At 32.9% G+C, this 11707-nt stretch overlaps 1 protein-coding gene across 2 annotated transcripts; it reads left to right on the top strand.

Annotated features, from left to right (window-relative positions):
- Positions 1-319: 319 nt before the first annotated feature.
- LOC120156265 (ras-related protein RABF1-like) lies at positions 320-6115 on the top strand. 2 transcript variants are annotated; one of them, XM_039167654.1, is made up of 9 exons: positions 320-506; positions 782-861; positions 1309-1392; positions 1563-1657; positions 1811-1916; positions 2018-2071; positions 2430-2519; positions 2601-2687; positions 5834-6115. In XM_039167654.1, the coding sequence occupies exons 1-9, from the start codon at positions 482-484 to the stop codon at positions 5873-5875; spliced, it is 663 nt and encodes a 220-aa protein (XP_039023585.1). In that variant the 5' UTR covers positions 320-481; the 3' UTR covers positions 5876-6115. The 2 variants fall into 2 exon arrangements, with proteins under 2 accessions (XP_039023585.1, XP_039023586.1); XM_039167655.1 differs by lacking the exon at positions 2018-2071 and having other exon boundaries at positions 326-506.
- Positions 6116-11707: the final 5592 nt, after the last annotated feature.

Here is an 11707-nt window from a genome sequence, read left to right as displayed (position 1 = left end):
CTAAACTATTAAATCCTTAATTGCCGGATGAAAATGACATCATTTTGGTGAGGTGTCTATATCGACAGTCGGCAGTCACATCATCTTGCCGTAAACGATTTAACGATTTAATGATATAATTAAAATGAAATCAAAGTTTAGTGTTACAATTGTCAAAATTAAAAGTTCAGTAGTATAAAAGATATACTACCTAAAGTTTAGTAATTTAAAAGATATAACACCTAAAGTTTAGTGATATATGATGTAGTTTACCCTAAAGGATATTAATATTTGGCTCTAAGCCTAAATAGACGACGAACCCGGTGGAAGCTTCCCACTAACCTGCATTAACCCCTTTTGCAATTCGGAATTTCCGATTCCAGTTTATGCACTAGAAATCAAATCCCAAAAAAAAAAAACTCAAATTCTTAACTTTATTCTACTGATTCGAAGCTCTAATTTGAATTATCACATAGAAATTTAAATTAGTTTTTGGTTCTTTATGGGCTGCTCTTCGTCTGTCCCAGGTAAAATCCTTACCCGAATACTTTGATTTCTTTTTTTTTATTTTGGGTATTTTTATAGTGTTTTTATTATTCGTCTGTAAAGGGTTGTTTTTTTCTCTTTAATTTGGTTTATTTATTTGGGTTTTGAGCTGAGAAGTTGTTCTAATTTGATTCCTGAATTGTGGGGTTTGGTAGATGGTGATTTAATTGGGGATTTTGTACTTAGCTTTGGGTTATAATGGCTTTTGTTAAAAAAATGGTTCTTTTGTTTTGGGGTCGTTTTTTATTGGTTGTAGATCGGAGTTCCGGGCGGTCGACTGGACTTAACAACGGAGACAACTCTGAAGGTCCTGATGATAAAAATCTGCGCGTAAAGGTAAATTTTTCTTTCAGGTCCATGTCTCTGTCGTTGAATATTCGATGATTGAGCTGTAAGTGTTGTCGTCTTGTCCAATATTAGAATATTGAGTTATAAATGTTGTTGAATATTCGAATATTGAGCTATAAAGTGTTTGATATTATATTCCGTCTCATTAGTAATCATACCGTTAATGAAAAATGTACCTCGGTTGAAAGGGTCCGGTGAATTTGTTTCATCTGGTGCTAAGGCACAGTGACTTTAACAACGGTGGTAGTTTGCTTAGCATGTTTGGTGGCTCATATTTATCATTTAATCGTGAAATTATTATTTAAAAGATTCACTATATTACCTGTTTTTGGATTCTGAAAACTGAATTTTAACAAGTGTAATTTTCTACATGATCTCCTTTAATTACGTCCTACTGATGCAACTGAAATTTCAATATCATTTTGCTACACCCAGCTGGTCTTGTTAGGTGATTCTGGAGTTGGAAAAAGTTGTATTGTTCTGCGCTTTGTCCGTGGCCAGTTTGATCCTACATCCAAGGTTAGGAGTTTCCTATTAAGCCATCAACTTATAATATTGCCATCTGGCTTTCTTTTTGAGCTTCATTTTGTCCAACCATATTCAAACTGATTGGTGTAAGCATCTTATGAGGGTGAAAAAGTTCTGCTCCGATGAAATTTTTCTGACTTGTCAACACTTTATCATTTCAGGTAACCGTAGGAGCTTCATTCTTGTCACAGACAATAGCTTTGCAAGATTCAACCACTGTTAAGTTTGAAATATGGGATACAGCTGGACAAGAGAGGTATAATTCTCGAATACCATGTTGATATTGTGATCATCACTGCATGCTTTTCACTGTAATTTAGATTACAATTTAGTTTATGTTATGCATTTTACTTTGCTATGATCACTCCTTTGGAAGGAAAGAGCTAATTGTTTAATTTGTCTTCCTCAGGTATGCTGCACTGGCACCTCTGTACTACAGAGGAGCAGGAGTTGCAGTTATTGTGTATGATATAACTAGTCCTGAGTCTTTTGCCAAAGCACAATATTGGGTTAAGGTAGTTTCTGAGACTGCAATATTGTTTTTTTTTTCTAGGATTTTTATTGCTTCATTTTAGAATGTGAAAATTTTTGGCTGTGATAAAATTTCAAATGACAGTTTTCATGGTTTTGGAGTAGTATTCTTGGCATGATAACATATTACACGGAAGATCTAAGTTACCAACTGTATCTGTCGTCTTTAATAGTGCAAAACTGCAAATTGCATAGAACCCAGTTTTGGTGCATCTGTCATCCACATTTTAATGTTTCTCATTTTCCGAAATATCAATTTTCCCCTCATATTTCTATGCAAAAGCATAAACTAGTTGTCTCAGGAAGATTGTCTTGCAGTTCAAGTGCGAATTTTTCTGTCTTTTATGCCGAAAAGAACTTAATTCTTTTGGATTAATGAATTTTCAAAAGGTCTTTTGGTTTTCTCCATGAAATATCGTCTTTGATATAGACTTCTTTTTCTTTTATAAAGAATATTACTGAAAATTCTAATATTAATGTGTTTTATTATCTGTCAGGAGCTACAAAAGCATGGGAGCCCAGGTATCGTGATGGCTTTGGTTGGTAATAAAGCCGATCTTCAAGAGAAACGTGAAGTCCAAGTCCAAGTTAGTGCCAAAATTATATGAACAGAGATACCTTTATGCATGTTGAACTATCTTCTAATGTGTTCTGTTTAATTCTTGAAGGATGGCGTTGACTATGCAGAGAAGAACGGAATGTTCTTTATCGAGACATCTGCCAAGACTGCAGACAATATAAATCAGTTGTTTGAGGTATTTCTTCAATATGTCCCAAAGTGCAATTAAATAGTTCATGAATAATTATTGATACCGTGTGAGCACGTTTATTGATTCTTGAACTTGCATAGAATGGTTATTTCCGCATTCCATGACAATTGACTAGGTCAAGATTTTATACAAGTTACTAAAGATAGAAACTTAAATTTGATCACATAAGCAATCTCATAGTTAGGTTTTAGTCTATATTTGATGCAAGGTGTTTTGAATTTCAATAGTTATTAAGCATCATTGTTCTTACTTTTACATGAGTATTAAAATAGTTTGTGTAAAATAAAGACGAATTGGCATAAATCTAAACTTGAAGTGAGATGAGTAAAATTTTTTTTTATAGGAATTGAAGGTCTCGTTAAAAACCTCCTTCATGATTAAAGGAGCTTATAGAGAAGCTCCTTAATCAGCGGAGGAGGAAAAGAGTGCCTTAAGATTTCATTAACCATAGGAAATACACGATACAACCAGGGAGCCACCCCCAATATAAACAAAACACCAAAAACAACCTCAAACAATCTTACCAGAACCGGCCTAATCCAACAAAGCAACAACAACAGCCTAAAAAGCAGACTGGTCAAACTCAAAGCCTAAACGTGGCCCGATAGATGCCCAAACAAAACAAAACAACCATAATAAAAGCCAAGGGTAACAACTGACTAAAACCATAGAAGCCAACTTCTAACTCAAAAGCCACCATGCTTTCTCATGATAAGAATTCAAAAAAACACACACATAGCCGCCTTTCCACCACATTAACTCGTCTTGTCGACTAAGACCATCCGAACTTCCAGCTCCAAACAATAAGCATGATGCAGATCACCTGAAACTTCTACTCCTTCCCCCACCATAGTCTTCCGAAATCAGATACACTACTGAGCCATTAGACTCACAACCCAATTCTTTCCCAAATTGTAAGGAATCGATCGCATCCTTCTATTGAGACTGCCCCAATGCTGGAAAGTCAGAATCATATATGAATCTGCCATCAATAACAGACACCTCTTCCTCCCACTGCACCTTACTCTGATGTCTCTTGCTTCGGTAACCCCTATACTTTCTTTTGGGAGCTGTAAAATTCTCTTGAAAAAATTGGTCAGATCTATATTTGTTGCCAAAACCCTTCTTAGGTCTCATGTACTGCCTTGCGTTACCCTTTGGATTTATGTATGCGTAGTTGTAAGAAAGGCCCTCATGAATCCCATCCTCCACCACCCTTGACTCAACCCGACCATCCAACATGGGGAAATCATTATAATAATCCTCATGCAAGCTCACTACTTTTCCTGTAGGCATCTTCTTTCTCCCTCTCCGCGTGAACCAACAGATCCACTTTATCCTTTAGGCTCACATCTTCCAATTCCCTCGACACTAAGTGACCATCCAGGATGGGAAAATTAATTAAATAATCCTTACTTCCCTCATAACCACGTGCAGGCAAGCAACTGTCCTTAAAGACATCCACTGCTTCTCTCTCCGCGTGCACCAGCAATGTCTCGTGTTCCCCCACTTCCTCAAGTTGCGAAAGAACCATCCCCTGACCCACAACGGCACTCCTCGGACCCATCGTCAATTCCTCGCCTATGTTCCTGTCCTCCATACCCTCACCCGACAAGAAGTTGCCTCTAGCACTAGTCCCCAAACAGCAGAAAATTTTTTCTTCTTTCTCAGAACACCTCTCGGCCGACTGCACCTCCGAAGAGTGCACGGATCATCCTGCTTCTTCAGCACCCACCTCCAGCTCGGGAAAATTAACTGGAGAGACACCAACGAGCTCCCCCACCTTGGATAACGGGGATGCAACTGCCTCTTCCAACGAAGACGACTCTACCCACTTAATAAAAATTCTGCACCATCCTACCAAGCTGTCTTTGAGAGTCGAGAGCTTACTCTCGTCAACAGAACCAACAAAGGGAGCCTCCGTATGACTAACATCCTTCACTACACTCTTGCCCTCGACTGGATATGGACCAGAGAACTTCTTCCTCCAGAAAACATCACGAGGATGATATCTCGCCATGAAAACTCTAACTTTGTTGCCTTGAATCCAAGATCTATCAACACAGTTGATAGCCTTCCTCGCGTCCTCCAGTCTGGTGAAACGAACAAAACCAAACCTACTTCCTCCCTTGCTTCTTTTATTAGGGATGAAAGAATCAACCACCTCGTCATATTTATCGAAAAATAACCAAAGACCTTGGTAATGAAACTCTCAGGAATGTTGAAAATGATCACTGTGACACAATTTCTCCTAACAGGAACTCTCACCTTACTCGCCATCAAGAGAAATGAAAAGGAATAAAAACAGAAAAATTTTATCTAAAACACCTGATTTTTAGAGAGGAGGAGCTTCTCTCACTAACACCTAGTTGGCTGTAAGATGAGTAAAAACTCAAGTAAGAAATAGTACCTATTCAAAATAAGCAATATATATTCCTTATATTTGTTTTTTTTTTAATAGTTTGGGGTGAATACGAGAGAGTATCTGTTCAAAACTTTCTTAACCAATTAATAACACACCCTGCAGACGCAGCTGCTCGAATCCGGTTCCTTTAGTGAGAACAACGTTTTCTTTAAAACATTCCTTATCTTTGTTCAAATTAAGTCATGTGAGTGGCTAAAAATTACCTTGTGAAGGTAGTTTATTGCTAACTGGTACTAAAACATGAGGAAAAAAATTAACACTCCAACCAAATGTAGCATTAGAGTTAATGTTGATGGTATCAAAAAGTTATTTGCTCAAACTTGCCAAGAGCATTCGAATATAGATTTGCTGCTACTAGCATGTAATTACTATTCAATTTCGAGTAGTAGTCGTTGATGCCTCCAAAATCAGTTTTGTTCTTTTTATGTGCACTTACGGGTACTTGTCCATCTTACGAATTCGTTTCTTGTTATCGATAACCTCTATTCATGTCAATGGATTACTTTAGCCATCAATGCACTAAGTTTGTTGGTCATCTAAATGCATTATCAACCCTACTTAGTTGTTTTCACCTATGTTGCTCTCTAAATCTTAATTTTTTTTATGAAACACCCGTGTTAGACGCCTAAGTCCAAATGACTTAGATTGAGATTGTCAAGGTTTTTATCTATGAATCTGGATTGAAGGCTTCTTATCTACATGACAGGAAATCGCTAAGAGACTGCCACGGACATCGTCGTCATCGTGATCGGAGTACGGTGATACCAAATCAACTACCAGGTATTTTTAATGCTCTGGAACAAGTTTGTGAATATGTTCTACGTTTTCTTAGTCCGTGAAGCAACACTGAATCTGATTTAAGAACACATTCAGTTGTGAGTTGCCATCATCATCACTTTAAAGGATTGGTTGTAAACTATGAAATATCATTATATTTGACAATTATGACATGTTTCATCAGATTTAACAATTTATTATGCTTATTCAAGTTGTCATGTCTTCATGTAGTTTTTTTCTGCTTTTCCAAATTATTATTTTTATTCTTTTTTCCCGAACATATAATGATTTTTCTTTTAAGCAATAATTATCAATCAAAGTGGCCTAAGTGGCAGAAGGGAATATTATTCTCTTTAGAGGTCTTGAATTCGAGCATCTGAGTTTGTAGGGTGCGAGGAAGAGGAAACTATTTAGACCCCATCAAACCCTAGTTGACAATTCATGAATGATAAAATGTATTTTATACTAATAATTTTATTATTAAAAATAGTTCAAAATTCTTTAAAGTAGAAATTTTTATTTATATAATAAGTCAACAAAGATATACAAGCCAATAGATTTGTTCCGTAGACTAATTCTCTGTCACTAAAAGCATTTGTAAGAATAAAGTTAGGGTTAAAAAGAGTGTTAGTTTTTTTTTTAGAGGTTTTGGGTTCGAGCGACTGTTTTTGCAGGGTGTGTGTAATGTCAATGGTTAAGAAATTTTTTGAACAGACACTATTTTATAATTACTTCGAGTTATTAAAACAAATTTGTTTGTGATAAGTTTATTGACATGATACTGAAGTTGGCTCTCATTATTTATCAAAATAATCATTTTGCTTCTTATTTTTTCAATATTTTAACCTTAGGATTTCATTTTAAGATAAAAAGTCTTATCTATAAATGAAAATCGTTAGTTAACACACGGTTGATACTTTAAAATAGTTATTTTGAATCTAATAAGGGTTAATGTTTTATTAAATATTAATGATTTTTTCTCTTAAAATGAAATATTAAAGGTTAAAATGTTTTAAAAAAATAAAATTCAAAATGATTATTTATTAACCGTTGGGTATTAACCTTCACATTATGTCATTTGTGTTGGGCATTAAGTGAATTTATTAGGATGTTGACATATCCAATAAAATAACACATACTAGGAATTATCTTTAATTTTCAGTAACAATTAATAATCAAATTCAATTCAGAAGAATCTTTGAATAGGGCAAATAAGAAAAAATTAGATTGAATTTATTAAATTCTAATTAAAAATATAATAAAATTTAACTATCAATATTTACATTTATCAAATCAATTATTAGAATTTTTAATTTAATTTGATCTTCAATTTTTTAAAAAAAAGGTAGAATAGTTTCATAAAAAATTGATTAAATTATTATTTTTAATGATCGCATGATAATCTATAAGTATTTCATACTAACGTGATAATATTTATTTTACATACCAAGTCAATAAATATTTAAAATTATAAAAAAAATTTAAAAAATTAAAAAATGTTATATATATATATTGTGATGCAAAAATGATAAAATTTTAATATTTTTAGTCAAGTATACTATAAAAAATAAAAAAATAAATTTATACAATTTATGTATAAATTAGGTATATATATTTCATGATTGTGATATAACGAATATTTCTAAGGTTGGAATAGGAACTGATAATGTCGAGAAAGTCTCTGGCAGGTATAATATAAGGTTAAGGAAAGATGCTATTAGTTTTGTTATTATTTAAATCGGTAAAAAACGAAAAAATTATTTCTAATTATTGAGTGTTTTACCGGTTTTGTTAACATATCCGGTAAAACGCTACTGGTTTTGTTATTTTTCTACCGGTTTTGTTATTGTTAGCACTTTATCGGAAATGTTAAAAAACATTGATGTTTTAGGTAGAAATAATAATGTTTTAGGTAATTTTACCGGTTTTGTTAAAAAAAATAATAACAAAACTGATAAGGTCTTTCCTTAACCGTATATTAAGACTGTCGTATAATTTCCCGATAATGACATTGTCTCTATTTTTAAGTTTTGATAATTTGTTTTCTATTTGTCCTTTTTTGACCAATTCCACTCAATTATTTTGTTTTAATCCTTTTTTTATCAAATAAAACAAAACAAAGTGAGCACTCTATATTTTTAATAAAATTGATTAATACATCAAAAATTATATGACTAAATTATGTAAACAAACTAATTTTACAACTTCTAAAAGTTTAATATAAAAAATAATAATTTAAACATAATTAACGACTTCTTATATTTTTTAAACGGTCAAATATAAACAGTTGGACCAAGTATAATCCACATTTAATTATGCTCTTCAATTAATGTAGGGGAAGCTACTTATTTAGTCAGTAGATTATTTTTGTGGTTTTGTTTTAGTCACTAAATTGATTTATTTTCTTAAAATCATATTAATGTTATATTTTGGTCATCTATCGTTAAAAAATCAACTGCGATGCTGACATGTCATCATAAGGTAATATCACATTATCATTGGAAAAAATAAAAAGAGCATCACATTAGTAGATCTATTAATTTTTTAACATCAGATGACCAAAATGTAACATTAGGTATAATTTTGAAAAATGAATAGTTGAATGGCCAAAACAGAACCGCATAAATAATCAATAGACTTCATATTGATTTTATCATATTCAGTCAATAAGTTAAAGATGATCATCAATTTTTTAACGGAAAATGACGAGTTTAAAATATATGAATAGTCGAATTACTATTTTATAACTTTTAGCAGTCGGAGTAATGTAAAAAAACTCTATAATTAGAGGATCATTTTATAATTTTTAATAGTTAAGATACTCAATAAAGCAACCCTATAATTGAGGACCATTTGTGTACTTTACATTATTAAAATCAATTAATCTTGCATGTGGAAGCAATTAACACGTAAGAATCTTGATAGGGTAATTAAATCAACCAAATAAAGCTCATGGCATAATTATTAAAGATTACAGTAAAAGAAATGAAAATTTATTTGATGATTCCATTATGATAGTTGAATATCCCAAAAGCAAGAAATAATAAATGCTATCCAATCTCAATACTAAATAATCATTAATTCGCCTTGTGATGATATCAAGATTTGTTTGATTTTTGAAGAAAGAATCAAAACCCCAAAACAAATAATGTTCTTGTTTTCTTTTAAGAAAGAAAAAGGAGCCTTGAGAAAAAAAACTGTACGCTACGTGAGATTTTGAAAAAACCGATTTTAATGTATTTTTTAAATCACAAAATAACCGAAAGACCCTTTTACTTTTCAATTACAAATAACATCACTCAAACTTATATTTTTACGATATGGGACGGAGGGATTTACACCCGATAATTGCCTTCTCCATACCACACTAATCATCACCGTGTGTTCAATAACACCAATTATCAATTACTTAAATTATATGAATCAATATTAGAAATCAAAATTTCTAACATTCTCCCACTTGATTCATATATGACAAGTATATAACATATTAACATAATTTTAGCTCACTTAAATAATGTAATATACAAGTCACATCTTCGTAAGAACTAAACTAACCGAATCATGGCGATAATTGACTGGAAAACATCCCGATTCCTTCCATTTATTACAGGTCAATCCAATTCAAACAGACACAATTTAATAAGATAGACACCTGAAAATATCTTATCCGACAATATCTTAAAAATAAGATCTAACATCTATAATCATAAAAAAAATATGCATAACTGAAATATGATTCATAGATAAGCAAAATCCGAACAAACATCGATATCTAGAGTATCAAACAAACAATACATAACATGATATCTAGAGTATCAAACAAACAAGACATATATTCATACATGTATGACTAATCATCCGCTATACAAGGACTACGCGATTACTCCCATTTCACTAACATGACCAATAAATGTCTTAGGAGTTAATCCTTTAGTCAACGGATCCACAATCATATCATTGGTGCCAATGTGCACTATTTGATCTATTTGATTTTACACCTCTTCTTTGATAGACATATACTTTAAATCCATATGTTTCACACCCTTGGAGTATCTATCGTTCTTATAGAAGAATACAACTGTCGCATTAGCACAATAAATCCTCATTGGTTTAGCAAAGGTACCAACGATGCCTAAACCATCAACAAAATTTTGCAACCATAACGATTGAACTGTAGCTTCAAAACATGCTATAAATTCAGCCTCTATAGTAGAAGTAACAATGACATACTACTTACCACTCTTCTATGAGACAACTCTATCAGCTAGAAGGAACACATAGTTGAATGTAGACTTTCAGGTATTCGAACACGCTAGATAGTCTGAATTCGAGTAACCAACAACCTCAAGGTTACTAGTTCTTCTATATGTGAGCATGTGATCTTTAGTACCTTGCAAGTACCTTAAAACTTTCTTTACAACTCTCCAATGAATCAATCCAATATTTTATTGATAACAACCCAACATACCGACCATAAAACTGATATCTAGCCTAGTATAGGTCTAAGTATACATCAAACTCCCGAACAAAGAAGCATAAATGATATTATCCATTTCTTTGCGCTCCATGTCATTCTTGGGACATTGGGATAGACTGAAATTGTCTCATTTCTGGATGAGAACTGGGCTAGGTGTACATGATTTCATCTTAAATCTTTCTAGATTTTTTGTTGATGTAAGTTTTTGTTGATGTAAGCCTTTTGAGACAATCCCAAAATTCCTTGTAATTTATCCCGAAATATTTTTATTTCAATCACATAGGAAGCCTCACCTATATCCTTCATCTCAAAGTTTCTAGAAAGATAACCCTTAACATCATGCAATAACCCACAATCACTAGCAGCAAGAAGAATATCATCTACATACAACACAAGCATTATAAACTTTCTTCCCACAACTTTCATATAGATACACCGGTCAACGATCATTTCTATAAAGCCATATGACAATATAGTATCATTAAACTTCAAGTGCCATTATCGAGAAGCTTATTTTAATCCATAGATTGATTTCTTCAACCTATATACCAGATTTCTTTCACTTGTGGTCTCAAAACCTTAAGGTTGATCCATATATCTCTCTTTTTCCAAATCTCCATTGAAAAAGGTTGTTTTAACATCCATTTGGTGAATCTAAAGATCAAAATGAGCCACCAAAGCCATTACAATCCTTAAAGAGTAATTTCTAGAACCAGGAGAAAAAGTCTCTTTATAGTCAATGTCATACTTCTGAGTGTAACCTTTGGCAACAAGTCTGGCTTTGTACCTCTTGACATTGCCCTTAAAGTCTCGTTTGGTCTTAAAGACTCACTTACAATCGACTCTTTTAGAATCATTTGGCAATTCCGTCATTTCTCAAACATTATTATCATTCATAGATTTCAACTCTTCCTTCATGGCCATCAACCATTTGTTAAATTTTTCACCGTTCATGGCTTGATCAAAAGAGATTGAGTCATTATCAATGCTCGTCACTTTCATTCTCAAGTGCATAAACTATATACTCATTTGAAATAGCCGATCTTTTCTCTCTAGTAGACCTTCTTAATGTTATTGCTTCTTGAGGTTGCACTTTCTCATTAACTCGGGCATTTTCCTCCTCTTCTTGAACAATGCCATCCATAATTGGATTTGGAGCATCCATTTGTTTTTGTTCCATATTTATGCCTAGTGGTCGTGCTACAATAATAGGAACATCAACTTGAGATAGATCACTTGATGAGTTTTGGTCCATCAATGACTCTCTTATCTCTACATTACTTGCTCCCATACTTCCACGAACTTTGTCATTTTTAATAAAGC

Source organism: Hibiscus syriacus, unplaced genomic scaffold, assembly GCF_006381635.1.
Source record: "Hibiscus syriacus cultivar Baekdansim isolate YM2019G1 unplaced genomic scaffold, ASM638163v2 tig00111213_pilon, whole genome shotgun sequence".
Lineage (NCBI taxonomy): Eukaryota > Viridiplantae > Streptophyta > Magnoliopsida > Malvales > Malvaceae > Hibiscus > Hibiscus syriacus.
Note: the sequence above shows the minus strand (reverse complement) of the source record. Positions and strands in the feature narration are given on the sequence as shown.